Source organism: Leptidea sinapis, chromosome 27, assembly GCF_905404315.1.
Source record: "Leptidea sinapis chromosome 27, ilLepSina1.1, whole genome shotgun sequence".
NCBI lineage: Eukaryota > Metazoa > Arthropoda > Insecta > Lepidoptera > Pieridae > Leptidea > Leptidea sinapis.
The window spans coordinates 4,994,208-5,019,619 of NC_066291.1; the positions used below are offsets into that span (position 1 = coordinate 4,994,208).

General features: G+C 37.2%; 2 protein-coding genes and 1 non-coding gene across 4 annotated transcripts; 2 read left to right on the plus strand and 1 right to left on the minus strand.

Moving 5' to 3' along the window:
• The first annotated feature begins 342 nt into the window (after positions 1-342).
• LOC126972872 (uncharacterized) lies at positions 343-3,871 on the plus strand. 2 transcript variants are annotated; one of them, XM_050819979.1, is made up of 5 exons: positions 343-517; positions 891-1,046; positions 1,486-1,581; positions 2,279-2,418; positions 3,647-3,871. In XM_050819979.1, the coding sequence occupies exons 1-5, from the start codon at positions 473-475 to the stop codon at positions 3,837-3,839; spliced, it is 630 nt and encodes a 209-aa protein (XP_050675936.1). In that variant the 5' UTR covers positions 343-472; the 3' UTR covers positions 3,840-3,871. The 2 variants fall into 2 exon arrangements, with proteins under 2 accessions (XP_050675936.1, XP_050675938.1); XM_050819981.1 differs by lacking the exon at positions 343-517 and adding an exon at positions 639-804.
• A 6,130-nt stretch (positions 3,872-10,001) lies between these two features.
• On the plus strand, positions 10,002-10,167 carry LOC126972935 (U1 spliceosomal RNA). Its single transcript, XR_007731227.1, has one exon. It is a non-coding gene; the product is annotated as a U1 spliceosomal RNA (small nuclear RNA).
• Positions 10,168-12,184: 2,017 nt separating this feature from the next.
• On the minus strand, positions 12,185-25,157 carry LOC126972791 (probable ATP-dependent RNA helicase DDX56). Its single transcript, XM_050819842.1, has 10 exons — positions 24,828-25,157; positions 23,141-23,365; positions 21,413-21,675; positions 19,746-20,006; positions 17,902-18,097; positions 17,516-17,665; positions 16,972-17,069; positions 15,626-15,767; positions 14,407-14,622; positions 12,185-12,977 (listed from the first exon to the last, which is right to left on the minus strand). The coding sequence occupies exons 1-10, from the start codon at positions 24,885-24,887 to the stop codon at positions 12,906-12,908; spliced, it is 1,683 nt and encodes a 560-aa protein (XP_050675799.1). The 5' UTR covers positions 24,888-25,157; the 3' UTR covers positions 12,185-12,905.
• Between the last annotated feature and the right edge of the window lie 255 nt (positions 25,158-25,412).

The following is a 25,412-nucleotide window of genomic DNA, read 5'->3' on the forward strand; positions in this document are numbered from 1 at the left end:
AGCAGAAGATCCAATAAGGAAGGTGTTACGTATAGGAGTTGCGTGGGCAGACATGGTCTTTGAAATCTAAGCGCAGCAAGAAGCACATCTTGTTTTCTGTGCGAGAGTCGTACTGAGCCAGTCAAGGCTAGCTCGTTTATGCTGTCGTCAAAGGACAGCGTGACTCTCCTAAATCAAAAAGCCCCTAGACGCTTCTCACGACACCTATGGGCCTGGGAAGTTTCTACTCTTTACCCTTTTTATGCCCCGGGAAAGCACACGGCACTCTACGGAAAAAATACTCAACGACCTACAATGTTTGACAAGTGTCACACGACTAATCATTGTGAATTCTACCACTGTCACAAATTTGGCCACATTGCTATGTTTACATCAAAACGGCGAAATCTTAAGAATATGAAACATCAATATCTCCAATAATGATCTAATACGATAGAAGTTAGTAGAAAACCGACTGAAAACAGAAAAACATATGGGGAACGCTTTAATTGATTACTTTAATGTCCAGTCCTCTCAGGTTTGTATGATTACCTAATCTGGTTGGCTGCAGTTAATTAACAACACGCGATAGTTTAAAAGTCGGTATGGCTTCAATATTGCTAATGAATACAGCCCTTTCCAATTTTACCCAGAGGTAGCTTTACTGCTTTTTTAAGGAGAAGGTACACGGGCAAGTTTACGAGATAGAAATTTAAAACTACCGCCTATGGACGTTATGGAATTATTAGATATAGAAAATTCCAATATGTACTTTTAGTTTCTTAATGTTGTATAACACGTTCAATGATAGATTTAGGTATTCGGGTGCGAAACATTTTAAATCTATCTATAGCAGTTTCAAAGCCAATTTATTTAATTTTTCGCTTCTTTACACCTGTCTCTGATTGCAGTTAATAGAATACTCGCGATGTGGGGACAGCAACTGGTCCACAGTTCCAACAGTGCTGTGGGCGGTAGGCTCCGCTGCGTTCGCGCATCGCATCGTCTCCTCACTCTTCAAGCGGTACATGTTTAGGAGAATCCCGCTCTGGGAAATTATACTTCAGGTACTTTTAACGTTTATGTCATCACTGGATTAGCCAGCATGTAGGTACTGGTCCATAATCAACTTAAACGTTGTTATTAAATAAATTTAGCATAGCGGCTGAGATCCAGCTAAGTATAAGTTAGTTTACCTGATTTAATAGATCGGTACTACAGAGCTTAGTATAAAAAATCCATGCCCTCTAGTATCACATCGGCTACTGTAACGGCGCAGGCACTGGGATAATCCGAAGGAAAACAAACCTTGCCCCAAGAGTAGGATGGTAAAAAGGAAAATTTATGGTAGTTTCCACTACGCTTAGTTTTGTATGTGCTTCCTTTGTAACAATGCTAGTAGATAGGACCTTCTTCAGTGGAGGCAGCACATAAGAAGCTTCACGAAGGTTGCTCTGTTTAACATTTTTTATAGCACTAACAAATAATGTTTACGTTTTGTTTCAGCACCTAATATTCATATGGATCATCATTTACAGTCTTCACTTTTGGGCGATTCTTGTGAAAATTACAAAACTTCTTGTTCAGTTCCTTTACAGTGAAGTAAGTTTGTCACATTTTAAATACCTTTTGTATGTCCAGCTTTTAATTCGCGTTTTAGTATCAGCCTGCCTTGTGATAAGCTGATACGGACCAGGACTTATTCCATGATGCTAAAATGTAAATATCATTCTACCACGGATTTTATCAATGAACAACTCAATTAATGGAATGGGCGAACAGTTCCAGTACTTCCTCCATCCAGCTGTCTGGCCTGCATTAGTATGCTGAAAAGCTATGCGCGGGGTTTTGATTTATAATTTTATTTTTAGCGGTGTTCCGCATTTTACTGAATATCCATGTTAAATAGTACAGGAATATTTCAACACGGTGTAAATATGTTGTAAGTTCTTTATTACTTTATGCCTTACGAGGTGGATGTGATAATTTAGTAGTATTTCAATTTTGTTGAGTAACTAAGACGCATGTAACGCAATTTTCATAAATAAAGTTGACTTGGGCAAGACCTATTCTGCTGGCATTATCGATAATAGAAGTTGGATGCATGATAGCCACGACTATAAGTGTCTCTATCAACCAAACCCTTGGTTTGATTCAGATAAGTCAGCAAGTAGCGCCCACGAGGCCGGAAGAACCCGAGAGGAAGATGCCGGTGGCTTCTGTCTGTAGGAACCCAAAGTCCTAAACATATTCTTCTACGTTAGCGTTGGCGTTGGGCTGTATGCTGTTTGTTTCACAGAGAGAAGGCAGGGTTGTCCACGAGGAGACGGAGGGCAGCAAGCTGGTGCAGCAGTGTATAATCTGGTTCTGCGGCGCGTGTCCGCTGGCATTCTACGTGCACACTCGGCCGCGCCGTACTCCTCAGCCTATGATGATATGGTGCATCAAAGTATCATTTTTCTCGTATTTTCCATTGGTGACACCGCGTTTCGTGCGCGTGGAAGATTTTATTTTTTGACTCTTAGCATATAGTTTATCACAAAATGTTTACTTGAGAGAAATTTACAGTGAAACACTGCACACCTGGTTTGCGCTTTTTTTCGTTTACACATTGAATCGTAATTATGGTGCGCAGTGAATGTATCAACGTGGTTATGCACGGTGATGATATAAATAAATTAAATACTACTTTACTTTATTGAAATATTAATAAAATATTACACCATTAGTACCAATAGATAGATATTTACTTCGAGTCATTTTCATATTTTAGTTGATTCTACTATTTATCTATATTATTGTTTTCCTTTGATTTGTTGAGCATTAACGGTATGTTTTGAAATTATATCTACACGGCCGCTCATTCCGGATCGTTTGAGTTGGAATCCAACGAGTATTTAGAACAAAGACTCGGCTAGCCCCCATTCAGCCGCCAAATAATTCCTACCATAGACTTACAATATACTAGCGTATAGACGAAGAAACTGTGCAAGCGAGAAGAACATCTCTACATCTCTACGTTTGGAATTAGCTCCTTAGAATTTCGAATATTAAACTAGCTTACAACTAGCTAAACCAGTGGAGGATTAAGCAAGCGTGGGGCCTATAGCAATTTTTTTCAAAGAGCCCTTGGTTTGTATTGGAAACACCTTGTCGGTTACCGAGTGTCTAATGTGGATTGTCTGAGTAGGAAAAGTTGTAAAGTTTCACATTCTTGTGACATCAAGTTAACTCAATATACCACATCTTAATAAGTTTCACTAACAAAAATTCGAACAGAGATAATTGGGTTTTAATATTCGGGGCCCCCTTGCTATGTGGTTAATCCGGCACTGAGCTAAAGCACACATTTACTGACTGTCAGATAGTCTATGCGTTATATTCTAAGTCTGTGATTTATACGCATAGCTCGAAACACCCATTCAAAAAATTTTTCCCTTTTTACACGCTTTCGTATTTCTCAAAGCAACACGTCCATCGGAAACTATATTTTATGAAAAAAAAAACACATTTTTTTCTAATAAAGAAAAATTTATTGAATACCAATTCTTTGTCATTAAAAACACATAGTAGGGATTGATACGTTACGTTTTAAATAAAGACTCTCTTTGAACTTAGAAGATACTAACAAGGTGAAATGAACTATATAAAATGTACGTTATTACAGGATTACAACGAACCCATGGCACAGGCGTGAAATGGGTCCTTACGGGTACTACCTCAACCGGCCACTTCCGTCAATAGAAAGCTCCACCATATCGCTGCGGGAACAGGCCAAGGCGCTCCGGAAAGCATACAGCGACTCCAGAATGCTCGTCAACGAACAGCCTAAAAAGCGAAGAATGCCCAAATCTATTTAAAAATTTGAGATTAATACACTTTCTTAAAATTACGTCATTTTCTTTTTACCTGAACCGCCATAATTAGTTAATTACCCTTGGTTGCGCCGATTAGCTTCATTGCATAGAATGAAAGGGATAACTTGGATCGCGGCATTATTCGCGAAGCGACCGTGAAGAGTATACGTCGACCCCCGCATCTCAAAACGTGCGTTCGATACGCGCCCGCGCCGCTACCTCATATTATAAACTTTTTATTTAATATTTTGAGCTCTTCATAATTTACATTAATTTGAAAATAAGCTGTGTCTGTGGTGTAATAAAGTGAAGGACGTCCTGGCGAGGCCTGCAGAAGATATCAAGGTTAGTCCCTGGAATTTTACTGCATTGAGCTAATTGGTATTACTAGGAGACGAACCCCGCTACCTTTTTTTTCCATACAGTCCACTCAAAATAATCTTTTAGATTACCCGCGCGACCAACCCTAGTTGGGTCATCGTCATATTAATATTAGGTTAGGATTAGGATTCGTGATTGAAACCAAAATTCCGCAATCGCGCTCGTCACTTTCATATAAGATAGAGCCATTAGCCCAGGTATTTCACTTTAGTCCGACAACCACGACGACGGTAGCGGGGAGGGGGACTAAAGATATCAGCAGGTAGCGGGTGGTGTTACGGGGAAGGGCAACGAATGAGACTTCCGTAACTGGCTATAGCTACGTCAACCTTAAAACGAAGACGCAATATATATACTTGCACAATTATAATACTTGAACAATACTACATTGCTGCAGAAAAAGGCGCTTAGATGGGCACCACCCATCATGTAGTAAGAGATCCATGCTAATATTTAAAAAAACTAATATAATTGTCACTGTTTGTCCGTTACGTTTCCTTAGCTTTTTACGGTTATGTCTCAGCCATGATCAACATATCGTCTGCAATTCGAAGGTGAGTGATGTATTCGCCATTGATATTGATGCCAAGCCCGTTGCAGTCCAGAAGGTTTAAGACACCTTCCAATGCAGCGGTGAGCAGCTTCGGCGATATGACATCGCCTTGTCTGACTCCACGCTGCAGTCATATAGGCTTCGAGAACTGATCCTGGAGACGAACTGACAAGCTGGCATTTCCATACAAACACCTCTTAAGAGACTGAAGCACCGCCCACATCTCGATCGAACCAAAGGCTTTCTCATGTCCACGAACGCCAAGCATATTGGCTGGTTAAACTCCTCAGTCTTCTGTATAACCTGCCCCATCGTATGTATGTGGGCGATGGTGCTAAACCTTTTCGGAGTCCGGCTTTTCGGGAGACTGGAAGTCGTCGAGCCTGCGCACGAGACGATTCGTGATAACCCTTGAAAACAGCTTAAATATACATGCCTCAGAAGTGATATGGGCCTAAAGATCTTCAAATGCGCTTTATTTAATTTTTTGAATTGTTATTCACAGAAGTATATTGTAGGTGTTCCACCACTATACTTCCGTGCCATGCTTGCGGCGTTTTACCCTCAAGGATGACGGAATTTAATAGCTTCTGGAGGATTTTACGCACAAGAGTACCACCACCTTTCAGAAGCTCGGCTGTAATTCCATCATCACCTAGGGCCTTTTTGTTTTAGGCTGGAATGTCTTCGGTAGCTCATACCAATACCTAATATAAATTTGCTTGGTGAATTGTCCCGAAGATGATCACGCCCACGTCTGAATCCCCAAACTGAATCAGGTATACAGTAATACACAGAGCTAAGAGATCGAGCTTCATCAGCAAATGCCGATTGAAAATCTCTAGCAACTTTCTTGTTGACTTCAGTCCATAGCGAATATCATAAAGGCAAATATTATCTCGAGGTAAATTCATTTCTTCTTCTTCGCGTGCCTCTCCGACTAGCGAAGGTTGGCGGTCAGCTTGGTAGTTTTAATTGTTTGTCCTTCGCGAGGGGAAATAGTTATGCCGCACTCGCAATGCCAGTCCACTCTCGGATGTTGCGCAGCCAAGACTTTTTTCTGCGACCTACGCCTCTTCTTCCGGCAACTTTTCCCATCAAGATGATAAATTCATTTAATACAATACAATTTTCAAAAGGATGTCTTAGTGAAAACAAATGACAATCACACAAACTAAAATGTAACCTACTCTCGTTATGTTCCATTGTATTACAAAGAGCCGGTCCAGAAACTTGAAGTATGACCATGGCTTTTAAATATGGACATCATCATGTAGATAGTTATGTACATCATTTAGAGTAATATTATGTGGTAGTAATATAATTACATTTCACCCATTGGATATTATGTCAAATGGCGTCTGAGACGAATGAATGAATAGGGTTCAATATTAACTTTGCTATTGGTATTAATTTCAAATTTTTTGTTGAAATCTCATTTTTTTATGGAAAAGGAGGTCAACCGAGCGTACGGGTCACCTGGTGTTAAGTGATCACCGCCGCCCACTTTCTCTTGCAACACCACAGGAATCATAGGAGCGTTGCCGGCCTTTAAGGAAGTAAGTAAGGACTTTAAGTAACTTTAAGACTTAAGGTCGCGCTTTTTTTGAAGGTACCCGTCGTATCGTCCCGGAAACACCGCACAAGGAACTTCATTCCACAGCTTCGTAGTACGTGGAAGAAAGCTCCTTGAAAACCGCACTGTGGAGGACCGCTACACATCCAGATGGTAGGGATGATATCCTAACTAGTGGCGTGTCGTGCGAAGGTGGAGTTCGGCGCCAGGAATCAGGTGAAACAGCTCTTCGGAACACTCCCCGTGATAAATGCGGTAGAGGACACACAATGAAGCGACGTCTCTACGCAACGCCAAATGATCCAGCCGTTCACAGAGCACTGGGTCCCCGACAATTCCAGCTGCTCTGCGTTGCACGCGGTCAAATGGATCGAGCTGATACTGAGGTGCCCCAGACCAGAGATTAGAGCGATACTCCATATGTGGCCGGACCTGCGCTTTGTACAGCGCTTTGGGACGGCTTGAAGTATTGCCGTGCTCTATTTATGATCTTTGCTCTCCAGATGGCCGCGGAATTGGCAATCGCTCGAGATTTCGAGACCCAGAATTACGATACTAGGCGAGGCTGTAAGGAAAGTGTTGCCGAATAGCGGTGATACGACAAATGGAGTTTTTTTTTTGTGGTAAACGCGCAAACTTGAGTCTTCTGGGGGTTACATTGGACAAGGTTCAATTTACCCCATTCCGCGATCTTCTCAAGAGAGGACTCGATAGAAGACACAAGTTTCTCCCGGCACTGGTCGACGATTTCCCTGGAAAGACCTGCATGGCCCACTTATACGGCATCGCCTGTGCTGTCGTCTACATAGCAAAATGTATGTTGGAGGTGTCCAACATATCATTGATATACAGAAGAAACAGTGTGGGAGATAGCACACAGCCTTGGGGCACTCCAGCACTTACGGACTTGTGATTCGAGCAATAACCGTCGATAACGACCTGTATACTGCGCCCAGTCAGGAAGCTAGAGGAGCTAGAGCTTGCATAAGCTCTCGGGAAGACCAAATGTTGGAAGTTTTGCGAGAAGTTCCTTGTGCCATACACGATCAAAGGCCTTCGCTATATCCAGGCTAACTGCCAGGCCCTCCCCCTTGCTTTCGATACCCGCCGCCCATCTGTGTTAGGTATACCAAGAGATCACCTGCCGATCGACCATGGCGAAAACCGTATTGTCGGTCGTTGATCAACTGGTGACCCTCTAGGTATACGGAGAGCTGGCGGTTATGGAGAGCATAAATTTAATCTCCATGAGTTTGCAGAGCAGGGAGGTAATATCTATAGGCCTGTAGTTTGGCGGATCCGAACTGTCTCCTTTTTTTTTGATCGCATGGACAAGGGCTGACTTCCATGAGTCAGGGACTACGCCTTTTGTATACGAGTACCGGAATAAACACGTTAGCACCGGCGTCAACTCAGGGACACACGTTCTAAGCACGATTGGAGAAATGCCATCCAGCCCGCTCGACTTCCTAACGTCTAACGAAAACAGAGCTCGCCTAACAGTTTTCTGTCTGAACTGTACTTTAGGCATAGCTGACACCGCGGGATGGTCAACGTATAGGCTAGGGTATCATTCCATATGTGCAACGGCGGTCGGGACGACTGGTTGAAATTACTAAAAGCAGCTTACGACAACGACCAGAACTTGTAAGTTCCGGTCTGGTAACTGGAAAGCTGCTTGCCGATTTTGACGATGTGCTTCGATTTTGCACGGGCGATTTGCCGTTTATAAAATCTGGAGGCACGGTAATATATCCTCTTAAGAACTTTGCAGTTCGCCTGTTTTTTGCAATCAATGCTGATTTAACTATGTATGATAAATGTGGCTATCCACATCCGGGAGCCGCGTTGGCGACTCAACCAATTGGGACAGACTATACGCCAATGCCAAATTATGCACAGATCACGCTGCGTAGTCTGTGGTACGTGATGTATCACGTACCACAGACTACAGACAGCCATTCGGCATTGTCCGTTGAAATCACCCATGACTACGATTTCAGCGGAGGCGATCTGTGCAAGCACGTCGTCAATTGCCGCCAATCACCAGATACATCTAGAATAGATAGCGTTTTTGTGTATATTATTTCTTTGTTAGTAACTATATAAATTTATCTCGGGCAATAGCTTTTAATATATGAATAAGTAACTGAGTCCATCCATTTAGGTCTTTTTAATTTTTTTATGACTTTAGCTCGTCTTTTTATGGGTCAATTTGGTTCTTATTTTCGCAATTGATCTTGCCCTTCCATTTTGTACTTCTTAGTATAAGTTCATATATTTATTTCTTTGTTAGTAACTATATAAATTTATCTCGGGCAATAGCTTTTAATATATGAATAAGTAACTGAGTCCATCCATTTAGGTCTTTTTATTTTTTTTTATGACTTTAGCTCGTCTTTTTATGGGTCAATATGGTTCTTATTTTCGCAATTGGTCTTGCCCTTCCATTTTGTACTTCTTAGTATAAGTTCATATATCATCTGTATATTTTGCACTATTTCTTATTGTAATTTGAAAATGGTGTTTTATCTATTCGTCCCGAACGTCGAATACGGTTGAAACCTTGGTAGTTTTATATAGACTAATGAAGAAACTCTTTACTCTTATATTTTGTTGATTTGTCTGACCTGTTTGAATGTTTATGAGTTTAGATTAACCCTCTTGCTGATAGACAACCGATGAAAAGAGGCCAGGTTTATTACTTTAGTGTGCGTGACAAGCTGTGTCTTACACTCGCGACTTGTATGTCACTTTGTGTTAGCTAGTGCTAGTGTGCGTGCATTGCTCAAAATAGAGGTTTACAGTCAACACAGCTGTCACAGTCTTTCTAGACGTATAAATGATCTAAAAGTTTTACTTTAATAATGAAGAAAATCTATAATATCGTTGTGTGTCATCTGTTATAGAACGCATATAAATATTCATCATACCAGTTTTAGGACACAACTCAAATAATAACAAAATCAAATAGATGTCTGATATTATTTCAGACCTAGATCAGATGCACTAGCTCCACAAGGCGCAACCACCATACATAAAATCATGACTGTAAAATCGGATTATAAACAATCAAACAAAAATCTACAATGGTTGACCATGGGTGTCTCATCTGCATGCATATTGAATACACATGAGCGAGGTATCCATTATTCATTCGATGTGATTTATTTGGACCTATAAATTCTTGACTACATCAAAAGTCAAAAATACAACTTCGGCTAAATCCGTCCCCTACTATATCATCATAGATCATTAGGTATCAGTTTATGAGAGTTCGTGTTATACTTCGCCAATTTCGATGCAACCCAGTAGTAATTAGTACCTTGAGTCTTGACCACCTAGTTTTAATTCTAATAACATGTTCCTGTATAATCACATCATAACCATAGTAATATTGTTCAAAACAAACTCTTATTGAAAGTACATACTATAATAATAATTCTTATTTTTTCTAGTCTAATAGAAGGTAATAATATTATATTAAAATTACGTCAACATGATATAAATTAATTATTGCATCGACTGCAATAATTCAAATTTAGACATTAAAGTTTTGACAGCCAAACACTAGATGTCACTGATAATGTGATTATGACACGCTTACGAAATTTATTGGTATATTCATAAGAGGTTGTTTTGATTTTTTCAAATCATACTAACCTTGCGTAGGGTGTACCGTGATCACGAAGGCGGTTGCCCCGGAGTGGCGCCCACCATTGCACTGCGGTGGGAATAAGCTACTTTGTGACCTATTCCAAGTGGAATTCGTCGTACGCACAATTTTTGATAGTTGGGACTTGCGTTCTGCGCAGTCCCCCATATAAGCAGAAAATTTTGTACAATGTAATTCAATAGAAATATGATGTTGATATTTAACATGTTAACCCACACTATAACTTCATAAATCAGAAAATGTAAGGATGAAGTATGAACAATACTTCATTCTAAGGTGAAGATAGCAATTGCAGTATATTTTTTTTGCAATATTCAATAATAATTTTAATAACATACATATTATCTAATGCAGTTGAAAATATTTTTATAGGTTTTAAGGAAATCATAGTTTCGACCGTTAAACAACCAATTTAGGCAACGTTACTTATTAAAAATACCTTAATTTTTTTGTATCTTCGATGGAAAACGATTCAGTCATTTTACGGACCATTAAGTTTTTTATTCGTTTTAAAGGGTATTAATAATAATGGTAAACATTAGATCTGCTTATACAATCTATGGGTAATGGAGGGAACTGTCCTAATTCTATTAGTATAAAAACGCAAAGGTAACAAGATAGTTAAGCGAATATAACCAACCAATTCTAACCGCGGTGGAGAAAGTACATACAATCGAAGTAATCTGGCTATAAAGCCAGAAGGTTTGCGTCGGGACTCCTTATAGAAATCTATTTATATCGCAGCTGTACTTAGGCTTATTAGGTTCTCGTGAGACGAGACTCTTGCTTCATATTGATTGACATTCAAGAAAAAAAATATGTACGTAGTTTAATACTTAATACATTCACACCCGTCTCCCAGAGTATGGGGATGGGGGCATAATTACGGACATTCTACAGCCATTCGCCGAGGCGAAAGCCCAGAGCGAGAATGAATAGAAAAAGAGAGAGACAGAGAGACCTTTCTGCGTCGACCATTTACTCCAGGCTGACGTCAAGTGGCATCCTTACCCATGGATGTGAGCGTTATGGCCACCGCTGCTGCCGAAGAAGGTAGCTTGTAAAAGTATTTGTAATGTCTAATAAATAAATAATAATATGAATGATATGCATACTTCTCTAACTTCTACTCAAATGAACTCTCATATACTCCTCCAGAGGATATTTGATACTTAAACATGGATAAATTTGAAATAATATAAGCCTAACAATTAGTACAACCTTAGTTACAATTTCAGGCTGAGGCCAGGATCCATGCCACTATCTCCATTGCGTATCACTATTGATTGCAATATTGATACAACCACTGGAAACCAAAAACTTCTCTTAGTAGGTACTATTGCTATCATTATGGTCATCCAGTGTAGGGTAGATTTTGGAGTCGTGATACGTGATAAATAGCTTTATTGCTCTTTTTAACCGACTTTAATAAAGGAGGTTTTAAATTCAACTGTATTTTTATATGATTGTTACTTCAGAACTTGAATTTGATGATTCTTTTTTATTTGAAAGCTGGTGCTTCCCGTGTTGTCCACACTGGTCCAGTTCTGACAATGGCATCCATGAGAAAACTATATAAGTGTTAAATCTGCATTAAGAATATATATATATAATATCAAGCCACCGATAGTTTGATGAGAGTTTGGTACGGTTGTGATTATGAGAAAATAACGGAACTCTTCAATACTTAGGAGCAAATTAACGATACTCGGCCAAATCTTTTATATGCTGTCCGGATATTTGACTCATCTACCGTAACTTCGTTATGGTCAAGCAATTGTCATAATCAACAATGGAACTCCTTAACGGTTTACAATAAGGGTGCAATTCGGGGCAGAATTTCTGTCTGCTATCAAATTGCAATGCGCTTATGTTCGTTGCTGCATAAGTACATGACGCAAGCGTTCTATTTCTGCACTCTATGCAAGTCTCTTTTGAATTTGTCCTCTAGGTATAATTTCTCTCTTGAGATAGTCGTTTCTCCATGACTTCGTTTGTTTTATTTAAACGACGCTGTCTCATATCTACAGCACGTTTAGTAAGTCTTACGCTCAGTATTTGTGGAGACTTGTTTGACTTCAAATTGTAAGCTGATTACGTCTACGAACTAATAGAATTACTTGTTAGTTTGCTTTTAAAAGTCTAATCAAAAAAAGAAAACATTATATTGAACATAGTATATTGTGGTATTGCGGTGGCAAACAGATAACACAGGCGGGTACTAACCGAAATCGGCTGACGGGCGACGCGCTGTGTTAACGGAAACACAATATCAAGCAGGATTTATTGAAACATTTACATCATTCCATATAAAATACACTTGTTTGTTAAAAAATATCCAAGTTTTAAAGCGATCACTCTAAACAACTTACAGATTGTTGTACAAAACTTTAGTGTTCTTAACACATTGCAGTACCAATGCTTCTTTTATATATTGGCTAATTATGTTTCAACTATGACACAAATTTAGCGAGTGGAAAAGTATGCAATTAAATACATTTGATATGATTTGATAATGACCTACAGATGCGACTAACACAATCTTAAATAAATATATCTACAGAAAACTAGTTTATAGTTTCTTATAGCCGTGAATATAAAATAAATGTTATTATATATTTTTTACTTATGGAATTTGTATCATTGTAGATAGGTATAATGATGCTTAACCAAAAATATACTGTCATGTTCACTATCGATATACCTTAATGATCGAATAGTCATATAATATTATATTTATCTAATTAATAATGTGCCTGATAGTATACTGCAATGCGATATGAATCTGTTTATAGAGTGACCGCCCAGGATGGGAACTTGGGTTCGGGGTATCTTCTTTCTCCATACTAACAGGTGTGTGTCGCGGTCGGCAGGAGGTGCTGGTCACGTGGTGTCGGTGGAAGCCCCCTGCAGGCCCTTCACCTCGAAGCTGTGCAAGGGGTTGCTCTGTCGTGCCTGGAAGATATTTATTATAAATTTTTTGTCTAAAACTAGAGTTAAATACTGTCATAATTAGATGTTGCTATATGTAACACATACATATAATTATTATAATTTGATATTTGTCACATGTGGGAATCTACTTTGGATTTGTGATTTTTGGATGGCCTGCCCGGGGCTGACATTTATTTATTTAACCAATAAATCCCCTATCCTTATAGAATGATCTATTGCAATAGAGGCTTGAGTTAAATTTAAGCATTTAAATTAATATAAACATACATCTTAGAGCTACAAGAGACAATCTATACCTACTAATTTTTCATTCACCAACTACCCCAATTTTAAACTCGTTCAGTGAGCAAGCAAACAAGTCATACGTGAAAGTTCGTTTAAATTTCGTAATGCGACTGTAAAGGGCGTGTCTCGCATAAGATTGGTCCTCGCTCGCGGATTTAAGAGCAGTTACAGTTAGTCGCCTTCGCCTTGTAGAGCGTCCATCCGGTACCCACAGATCTATTCACTCCAGTAACATCATATGAAGTGACTTACAAGGAGTCTTGTTCCATTGTCAACGAGTGGGGCTCTATATCTATATATAGAATAGAAGAATACAATAGAATAAAAATTTATTAAAATTTATAAGAGTGATTTCCACGTATATAGACACTCATCACGATATCTCTGGAACCATTAGAGCTAAAGACTTGAAATTTGGTAGGAATATTCTTTTCACCGAGTAGAGGTCAGCTAAGAACGGATTGTACGAAATTCCAAGTTTTTTTTTTTATTATGAACAGAACGTCTGTCGGGTCAGCTGGTATATATATCTTAATATATATAAATTACGTGACACGCTGTTTGTCCTCGATGGATTCTTAAACTAATGAACGGATTTTAATGGGAATTACTTCATCGAGTGCAGTTTGGTTTAACTTGAGAGATAGGATAATTTTGATTTCGATTTGGGACCCATAATTATTTTTATTTCCAATATTTGTTTTGTATGGACATTTTTTCTGTGAGAGAATTTATTAACGCACGGTTTGACAGTTCTGCTGTGAAACAATTTCATTATAACAACAGGGACTTAACAGGGAGCATATTTTACGAAATAATTCTTGATGTTATGAAATATTATTGACCAATTCCTATAAAACAGTATTTTTTTATTATCAGCTACAGAACTACGTCTGTCGGGTCAGCTAGTATATATATAATGAAAATGGTCTTTGAGGCTCTTTCACGCCTAAACTACTGATCGTATCGACATGAAACTACCACCACTCGATGCGAAATTTATCTAAGATGGTTTATGGCTACTTATTTTTTTATTATATTTGTAAAAAGATGAATAAAATATATTTCCTTTTAAAATTCGCCCAGCGAAGCGGGCGGGTAGTGGCTAGTCATATTATAAAATGATACAGAGCTAATTAGTCACCTGATACTTGTGCCGCTTGGCACTTCCGAACTTGTGCGGCTGCCTCCGTTTGGCGGGGGCCGGAGCGGGGGTGTCTTCGTCTCCGTCGTCCCCGCGCAGCGCAGCCGGCAGCAGGTAGGCGGGCACGTGCGCCAGGTGCTGCTGCAGGCGAACCGTGTGCAGCGCCTTGTCCCGCTTGATGGCAGCGAGCTCACCCGGCTGCTGTTCGAAGTATCCCTGCACACACACACACACAGTCACGCCCTGTCCCCAACTAAACGCACCCGCGATTGCAACTTTACCGATTCAGGGAGAAGATTAGTCGTTCATCAACGATATATGAGCTTATGTTGTCATCATGATAAATGTTGCCATTATTTGAAAACGACGCGATTCGATAGTGCATTATGATGCAATAATTACGATGCAGTAAGTAATTTTACCCGCACCATTTTTATGTCTGGCATTCCACAACCCCGCTATTCAATAAACATTTATTGCCTAAATGAGCAAGACTATGGTGTGATACGCCCTGCCAACTCGAAATTCTAAGCCACATCGCATTTGCTCTCGTCACTTTCGAGACATAATATTAATCCGATAATTTCTCTAACTACGGCGCCCTTCAAACCGAAACACAAAAATCATTAAACATTACTACTTCACAGAAAATGGCACCGAGGTGGTAGTCGCCTATCCAGCATCCTCTTCAAAGGAGGCCTTCCACTGTTGCCTCAAGCAGCTTCATCTAATCAGGTTACAGTGTTCCCAAAACGAAACCGATAAACTTTGAAGACCTTCCAGCTGAGGGCATACTCACACACCTTTTTTTAAGACAAAAAGGGACGAGACGAGCAAGACGTTCAACTGATGGTAGTTCTTCATGGTAGATGGTGATTCTTGAAATAACCAAAAAATTCAGAGCGGCACTACAATTGCGCTGATCAACTTGAGACAAGTTATTAAGTCTCATCAGCACAGTAATTTCATTACCTATGGCGCCCTTCAGACCGAAACACAACGATGCTAGCACATTACTGCTTCACGGACCATAATCTAGCCAGCATCCTGTGCAAAGGAGTCTCCTACCACACAGGCTTACAAGGCATCTGTAAGACCTCTGGTATTGTTATGTAGATGTCCATGAGTGGCTGTCCATAAAGCCACTTGAATGGAGTGGCTATTTGGCTCACAGTGGGGTGTGTCGCTGGTGTTAGTTCGGTGTCAGTGACGTGTTTACCTTCAGCTTGTCACAGTTGAGCAGCTCGCGTTTGATCTCCTGCAGGCGTGCTTCCCGCACGGCGATACGAGTGACAGCGCGCCAAGCGTCTCGCGACCGGTACCGGAATCCCTCCACTTCCTCCAGCGCGAACGAGTACTTCCTGATTCGGCAGAGATACACTATTATAATAAATGAAAAAAAAAAAGTTTTGTACAATCAAATTAAATTTGTAAGCAAAATTTAGGAAGGATGCGGGAATGAACCCGCGACCGCGTTCCATCCGAACACTCTTCCACTGAGCCAACCGTTCGAGCGACGTTTGTTTCTTAAATCTTGTTACGTCTTGTTCAACTCTTAGGGTGTGGCTCTAGGATTTACTTTGCAGTTAATAACCTGCTCAACTCAATTAACTCAAATTAAATTTTTAATTAATCCCAAAAAAGAAAAATAAATTTCCATCAAACTAAATAACAACAAAAAGTATTCCTATTTTCTCAAACTGATCAGTATCTGAATTATATGGAAAGATATTCAGAACACGTAATAAACTATTGAAATATCATAATTGTCTATAAAGTTTTGGTTAAATCATATTTCTCTAAAATGTATGCAGTTATAATTAATAGTACATATTATATATATTAATAGTACATAAATAAGTATTTAATATGTCAATGAGTCTGTATCAGGAGTAAGGCAAACATTGAATTGATCGGCACTATTAAAGGTTGTTTCATCTCTTTACACACTAAACACATGTAATCAGGCAAATCATTTTAGTATTAAAAACAGAATTACTTCAGGCCTAATTTATATGTTATATGTGTGTAGAAATTTATTTTAATTTTCCTTTTCATCTTGTTTACAATACAAGGTTAAAGTATTCAAAATTGTACTGTTCCCAATATAATTATACAGATAGAGATAAATTACTATCTTCTACTGTCAAATTTATAAACTTGTTAAATTTATTTTCTATTTTTTAGTTGAATTTTCTATAAAGCGTGCTTTTTAGTATTTTTTAACTATCATTTATTTTTCATTTCTTAGTTAAATTTTCTATAAAAGCGTATTTTTAAAACTATTAAGTACTTTAACATCAATAATCATCATCAATATCTTATCGACTATAGATAAAAATTATATAAATTAACCATCATATTTTGCAAATTGAATAATTGAATAGTTTTATCAAATTAGTGTAATGTCATCGGTCCTAAATAAATCTACAAAGTTTGAACGAAATCTAGCCGTTCAAAGTGGGTCAAAATCGCGCCCAAAGAAGTCGGTTACAAACATACAGGTGAAGCTAATATAAAGCATATAAAAATAGTATCTATCATAGAATGTACAAATGAACATACTGTATTACTTTTTGTCCATTGAATCCTTTTGATAAATGAGCTTCTACATCTTCCATCAACGGCTTCTCCTTAATTGAAACAAACGATAGCACCGATCCCTGCATAATTAAAATTCAATTAAAATAACACTTTTTTTGAAAATCAAGATGAGATAAGGTTAGATCATTATTATGTCTAGATAGAGCCTCTTCCTGCTAGACAACAGATGAAAACAGGCGGCGCTTATTAATTTAGTGTGAGTAACAAACGTAATGTAACACTCGTGATTTATATGCCACATTAGTGTGTGTAATGCACGTATCAAACTAGACGTTAAATTGAAAACAATAAACAATTCCCAGAATGGCAAATCTTCTAAAAATAAAATATTTCCTAAATGGAACCAGTTTCTAATTTTATTCTACTTATAAAAACTTATAAAGTATGACAATACTTTACATGTTTTTTATTTTGTTGTAATACAAAATACCATACTTTTGTTTTAACATTTAAAAAACAACGTATAATTGAAAAGAAGTACAAGATTAGCTAAAAGTTATCATACTTGGTTGTTCCCTCGAGCCGTCCTCCCCGCTCTGTGTACATAGGAATTGACATCTAAAGGAAAATCGAAGTTGATAACGTTGGAGACATGCTGGAAGTCAATCCCCCGAGACACTCCTGACTCTCTGTCCTTTTTACGTTTCGATTTTTGCTAGAATATGAAAAATAAATATAAGAATTTGTCAACTTTACAAGTCTAAGGAATGGAACACTGGAGTGATACTGTTGTACAGACAGAATACTAGATCTAGAATTTATTTTCTCGACTTAACATCAACTTAAATGGCTCTCTGGATAATTTTGTCCAATTTACTTTGCCTGTATACTGTATATATAATACGCGCCAAGTTTTCTAATTTTCTTCAACAAAACACAAAAGCACTTTACCTTTTTCTTTTTTCTGATGTCTTCTCCTTTTAGTAACCCTCCATCAGGCTTCTCCAAAGCCTTTTCATCAGATGCAATAATTATTTGGAACCTGCCTCTGTTGAACTGATCCACAGATAAACATCTGATTGAAGCTGGTAGTTCCGAGTTCAAAACACACGAACCAATCTTGAACTGTTCCAAATATAATTTAAGCCTAAAATAATGAAGTTTACTTTGAATGATAATTAAATAATAAAATTAAAATAACTTTATAATACCTAGAATGTTTAAGAATCATTGATATGTATTTATATTTGTTTAAGCATGTATACGTAGGTCACACTAAAAGTTTTGCGTAACTAAAAAAAGCAACATGTTATAACCAAAATATTATGTTTATTACTTTTCAAAATACTCTCCATTACATTTTAAACATTTTTTTCATGCGATCGAACCATTTTTTAAACAGGAGGACCACAGATCTGAAGGCATGCTTTATACGTGCTGATTGAAGACTATCACTGCCTCTTCGGAATTGGTAAAAGTGAAACCTCTCATCAGATCTTTGATTTTGGGGAAAATACAGAAACCACAGGGTGCTAGGTCGGGGCTATGTGCAAGATGGGTGACGAGTTGTACTTTTTCGGAAGCTAAAAATGGCTTAGTTTTGTTGGCCGTGTGTGAAGAAGCGTTGTCATGATGTAGTAGGAGAACGCGGCGTTTTGGACGTGTTTCGCGAACTTTTTTAACACCCTGGGAAAACAAATTTTAGAATACAACTCGGCATTAACACTCCTTTGATCTTCAAGTGGAATTGTGCGAACTTCTTCTTCAGCTGAGAAAAAAAATACGTTTCTCGCCTGCCTCACTTTTGTTGGCCTGTTCTCATTTTCAAACACACATTCATACAAATTCTGTTTTTTTTTTCGGGTTCAAAACAATAAATCCACGTTTCGTCTCCTATGACAATGTCATAAACAGCATTATAATGTCCGTGGTGGTACTTCATTAGCATCTGTAAGCACCATTCCACGCGAGCCCACTTCTGCTGCGCTGTCAGTTCATGAGGGATCCAACGACGACAATGTTTGATTACCCGCCAATTGTATTTTTTATTACTAAGAAGGTTTAAAAAAAAATAATATTCGAAATTCAAATAGTTCCGATTAGCTAGAAGTGCAAAGCTTTTAGTGTGCCCCATTTATTTAGTTGTACTAAGTGTTTAAATACATACTTACAGAAAAAATTATTAAATACTTTCTTCACTCTTTTTTTAATATATTTGAATCATCGAAAACCAAATCAACTTATTCAAACTAATTAAATAAAATCCCCAATTGAGTAGTTTTCAATTGTGATTATGTAATTCTAAAAATATAACAAATACATTTACTGGAAAGTAAATATATTTAGAGGGTCTGTCAACAACTTTGTTTTTCTGTAGAGTAAGAATTGGCCATTATTCAGAATGAAAAATTATATCAGACAATTGTTCATCATGACCACAGATACAGCATTCTATTCTTTCATCAATTTTTGCCAAAATGGCTGGCCACTTAAGAGGAAACATTATCGGCCATTTTTCGACACAGCATTCTTGATTCTTTTCCTTTTTTTCAACCCCAAGATCAAAATTAGTTTAAAAAAATATTACATAATTATGGTTATTATTGTTCAATGAGTTGAACACATTATTTTAGGCTACCTGGAAGAGATCACTGATCAGTGGTTAGGTGGCCCAATTTTGCTGACAAAGCTTGAATATAAAAAAGTTATCTTTATTTTAAGTGCAATAAGGAAATTTCGTTCATTCATTCATTCAACTATCATAGTTTATTCTTGAAGGTAATATCTAAACTTACTTGTAACATCTATCCACTGTTCTTACAAATATGATACTTTTCCCCCTTATCAAATTAAGTTTGAGTAGTGCATACAATATGGCCGCCTTGTCATCCTCTTCTGCATAGAGATGGTAGTGCTGCAGTTGTGATGATGGTGCCAGCTCAGGCTCTTCTAGTTTCAGGGTTACCGGATTACGGAGCACTATCTTTTTGAGACTTAGAACATCATCTGATAGTGTGGCAGATGCTAGAACGGCTTGGTATATTTTTGGTAAAAACCTGCAAACATACAGTAATAAGAAACATTATTTCTATACTCTGAGACAAATAGTAAAATAAAATAAATAATAGATAATAATTCGAAGCCACTGTAGGAAGAATAGAATATAATTAAAGAAATAATTACTGAGCCAACAACTATAGATATGCCATGACGTAATAATAGCCTATGCCATTTTTATTTGGTGTACTTGCTTGATATTTTTTTTAAATATAAATTAAGCTTCTGTGAAAAATTATAATACTTCTGGTATATATATAAAATATCTGGATGACCCAGCCTTGCTGGTATTTTTAAGAATGTACAAAACTTGAACAAAAATACAAAACTAATAGGATATCTGGATTCGAACCGGGGTCTTCTGCTTTCCGGATCACCCAATGTGAGCTATTATAGTCTTGTATATAGTGGCGAAATTTACCTTGGTATTCTAATGTTATTTTAGCTGTTTCTCATTAAAACACGGATAAAACTACATTTTTTTGAATTGAAACATAGCTAGATCGATTTCTTGCCTCCGAAACTACCTGTACACTAAATTTTATGAAAATCATTGGAGTCGTTTCCAAGATTCATTTTATATATATACAAGAATTGCTTATTTAGAGATATAAGATAAATATTAACAATATTAAACATTGTAACAATAAACACCAGCACACCCAAACAATATTCAAGCAATGTATGTAGGTAATCAAAATATCTGTTTCTAAACAGATATCATTCAATCAGCTTTATTACTATATAATTTACTCAATTCAGCAGGCAGTGCCCCAGGGCACTAGATTTTTCAGATACACCAAAACCAAAAGCCCTTGGCCCTTACTTTGTTTATAAGATGGTTTATTTTGCATGGTCTTATAGTTTGTTTCAATAGCTTTCTGATAAATTCACTCAAATCATCCTAATTATAAGCAATCTATTAAAGATAAAGATTGCCTTTATTTTTAGACATTAGTTATGCAGTTACATGTATTTTTTTTTTATTTCCTCTATTTTTTAACAATGTGTCTAGCTTGTCCACTGACATAGGCCTCCTCTAGGACCTTCCAGTGCTCTCTCTCCCGCGCTACTCTACTCCAAACTGGTCCAGCAACCTTCTTTATGTCATCTTCCCACCTTAGTATCTGTCTGCCTCTCTTTCTTTTAGCACCTCTCGGGTACCAATGGGTGAGTTTCTGTGACCACTTGTTGTGGTCACAATCTATTGCTACACTTAAAATAAAACGCATTAACAGAACGCTGCGCTACCATCGAAATCGCGCCAATGTGAGGCATACCATGGGATTCCCGATACACGAGTTTCCGAAACGGAAACGGTAAACAATGGAAGGTTCATCTTCAGCACACTCAAACACTAAACATGTTGGTAACGATTTGAATTATATAGATCCAAGATACCAACCCTAACAGTTCCTTCACTTCATCTTCATATCCAAAGGAAAAGACAAGGTCAGCTTCATCAACAACTAGAACGGACAGATCCTCCTTAAGCCTCATACTGTTAGCTTTAAGATGTGCTAGTGCTCGGGCGGGTGTTGCCACCACTATGTCAGGCTGGTCTGATAACAACGACTTCTGTATATGCATGTCACCACTGGCTGAGATATCTATGCACTTTACTTCTCTAGAGCATTTCAATGTGAGATCTGCAATCACTGAAGCAATCTGCAATTAATTTAAAATATTGTATATTAGGTTTCCCTGTTTACGATGACTATACTTATGACTTATGATGACTACCCATAACTTTCAACAAAGTAGACATCTGCTAGTCATGACTCACTCACCAAGGGTGGGTAAACTACCTGATAATAATAGCGGAAACCAACTTTTGTATACATGTCCTAGGAGTCAAGGGGATCCGAAGCTGTAGCATATGGACCTGAGCCACTACTACCCATACCTCAGGCCCAAAGGCTACGAGAAAAAACGGAACAATCACACCTAACAGAATGGAGAAACAGCAAAGGTTGCAGACAAACAAAGAATGTGGATCTGGTGCCCCCAAAGAGGTTCGCCCGCGACCTGATGAGACTACACAGGGACAATATACACACAATTGTAGGTGTAGTCACCGGTCACTGTCCCTTGAACAAGCATCTGTCTATCATAAGTCTAGCCCCTTGTGCAGAGGATGCATGGAGGCAGAGAAAATGCCAGAACATGTGCTTCTGGAGTGCAGCAGTGAGGCCGAACAACGGGCACAAATACTCCAATCACCAGCATCACTTTCAGATGCCTGCAGAAACTTAAAAAGACTGCTAGACTTCTGGAATGATCTGGGCTGGCTGGAGTAAGAAGACATATTTAAAAATGCACAATGGCCCAATCAAGAGGCTAAGTGTGTAATCAGCCCAGCTAAACTAACTAACATGTCATAGGAATAGCCATTAAACAATGTACAATTTGAAGGAGTTTTGTACAGTATAATATTCTTAATTAAATAAATTATATAAGCTCAATCCACAATTAAAGAGTTTAATAAACATACCAAGGGTTATGAATAATGTCATTCCCATGGATGGTTAAGTGGTAAAAGTGCTGGTGTGTATCACATGAGGCATTGGTTCAAATCCCACATCATAAGTACATAAATTCTGATTTGTATATTAAATCTATATACCAAGATTCTTGTGATAAGGAATGTTTCATAAATTATTGTAGTGATGTTTACATCAGGTTATGTTTAAAATAATTTATCATGCAAGTTCACTTTAAAAAAATATGTCTCCACAAAAATTTCTTACAAGAGTTTATGATATTAATTATTAGTTAAATTTTAGAGCAAATTTATATTAAAGTTTGGGTAATAGTATAGTAAATAGTTAGTATAGTAAAAAAGTCTATTTTAGTTTTTTTTGTCTCTCTTTTTTATTAGTGTTTTAATTAATAAAACAAATAGAGCTATATTTCAAGAAATGCTGAATTCATAATAGCTTAGTATAAAAAACTCTGGATATATATTTTTTACGTAAATATAACAAAATTTAAGAGTAAAGTATTACAATAATTAATAATTATGTACGTATTTATAGGTCTTGCAAAAATGTTTGTCCTTGTATATGGTAATATTTAAAAGTGACGGTTAGTTAGATATGAACATTACATACAACTAAATAAATAAACTGACCTGACCACATAACTCCTTACTTGGGGAGAGAATAAGGGCTCTGATACACTGATAAGTACTAGTGTTTTTCAAATTCAATATTTTTTGGATGACTGGTATTGCAAATGCTGCAGTTTTACCAGAACCAGTTCTTGCTCTCATCAGGACGTCCTTTCCTTCCAAGAGGAGAGGTATTGCAGTCTCTTGTATTACAGTAGGGTGTGACCAACCAACTTGTGATAATGCCTGAAAAATAAAATCTGTGTTCAATATTTTTATTATCATTTAATAGCAAACAGGAACATTTTATAAAAGTCAAAAGAAGTTTGATACACAAGTCTTATAAATAAAATATAATAATATGTATTAGTATTTACATGTACATAGGAGATTCATATATTTTTATAAAATAGGAGTACTGTTGAACCTTTAAGTCGCTAACAAGTGATAAGTGCTCACTTCCTATGTAGGTCTTCAGAACACCTCTCAACTCCAGCAAAGCAAGGAAGGATATCCATTCCCAGACCTTTAAAGTTATAGGTATTGGGTCACATTAGAAGGAACACCAAACTTGTATGTTTAAAATTATATCACCTAAATACCTATAACTTTAATGAGTAAAAGAAATATAAACTTCAACTCCTTTGAGCCTTCCTGTGTTTAATATTAATTATAAGTGGTATTTAAAATAAAAGCTCTATTAAATTAAATAATTTATATACAATGCTAGCCGTTCCCGCCCTCTCCGCTGGCCGAATTTTAAAAGGAAATATATTAATGAAGGAATGTTGGAATTCAAAAAATAAGTAGCCATAAGTCTCAAACAAAGACCATTTTCATTATAAATATATATATATATAGATAATATTGGCACACTTTAACACAAATTGTCTTAGGCACAAGCCTGTGCTATGGGTTGCAAGATAATTACATATTATATATGATATACTTAGTTACACATACATATATACAAATAAACAACCATGACTTGGAAACAAACATCCATATTCATCACATAATTGTTTGTACCTACAGCATTTCAAACCTGGGACCTCTACTAGCTCAATAGGCAGGTTCACTGGGCTATTTGGATTGTCAATGTAATAATTATTTACAAATACTGACAAGCTTACAAAGTTTTTCTGAAAAATATTCTTGAAATGACCAAGATGATGTTGCTGATTGATAAAAGAAGTTTCAATAAGTGCCTGATGCTTAGTTACCTATAATTATCAACTTTGAAGTTATACACTACATTCTTACATGCAGCAATTTTATATTTATGAGTATTATTATAACATATGTTTACTATACATATACAGGTATAAAAAAGTTAGTGAACCCTGACCGCTTGTTTGGATTAGACCACTCATAAATCACCTACTGTTAAACCAAAAACTCACTGAAGAATGTAAGGACAGATTGTTTACACTTTTTTTTTATTAAAAATTAATTAATAGGCACTGCGAAAAATTTTATGTATCTCTTTCTGCAACGTAGAACCCTAAAATAATTTTGAATCTGCCAAGTATATTTATGAATCTAGTTTTAAATTTACCAGATTTGCGACTTGAAGGATTAAGGAAGCGATCCTGCTCCCTACAATATATTCAAATGACGAAAACATCAATATCAGCCAGTGGGCATCAAAACAAGTATACCATGCAGTAACTCAACATATGTATATTGTAATATTAATATGAGGTACCTTTAAAATACGGTCGTCCAATTCCATTTCGTGAAACATCATTTTATTTTCTTCGCCCATGTTTTAGGTTATGTATTAGCTTTACATGTGATTAATTATTTGTATACACTATACAGTACCGTTATTATAAAAGAATGCTTTAAATTTAACTTTAGAGTTCTTTCAAAATTAAAATAAATTACACATGTCTCACTATATCAATTCTTCCAACAAATCCAACTATAACTACAGATACCAAACATGAATGTATTTCTCTTTGAATGAAATGATGAAACCAAAGTCCAAAACTTATCCATTTACCACAAGGCTTCACAAGGTGACCACAAGTCACAACATAACATAGAGAAAATACAATTTTAAGTTTTAACTTCAGACAGAGACCCGCCAGAGACCACAGATATTAAAGTGTATTCATTCAGTGAACGCATGTACTCGAACCCGTTGAACAAGGCATACAAGATTTATCAACAATACGTCACTCGAACGGTTGGCTCGGTGGAAAGAGCATTCGCATCGAATGCGAGAGGCCGCGGGTTTGAGGCCCGCCTCGTTCATCAATTTTGTTTTCAAATTAAATTTGTGTAG

Coding starts and splice junctions, on each gene's coding strand:
- LOC126972872 (XM_050819979.1), top strand. CDS start 473: ATGGGGAACGCTTTAATTGATTACTTTAATGTCCAGTCCTCTCAG. Junction 518..890: donor TTAATGTCCAGTCCTCTCAG/GTTTGTATGATT, acceptor CTCTGATTGCAG/TTAATAGAATACTCGCGATG. Junction 2,419..3,646: donor CCTCAGCCTATGATGATATG/GTGCATCAAAGT, acceptor ACGTTATTACAG/GATTACAACGAACCCATGGC.
- LOC126972791 (XM_050819842.1), bottom strand. CDS start 24,887: ATGGGCGAAGAAAATAAAATGATGTTTCACGAAATGGAATTGGACGAC. Junction 21,676..23,140: donor GTAAGGAGTTATGTGGTCAG/GTCAGTTTATTT, acceptor AATTAATTGCAG/ATTGCTTCAGTGATTGCAGA. Junction 17,070..17,515: donor CGGCTCGAGGGAACAACCAA/GTATGATAACTT, acceptor TTAATTATGCAG/GGATCGGTGCTATCGTTTGT.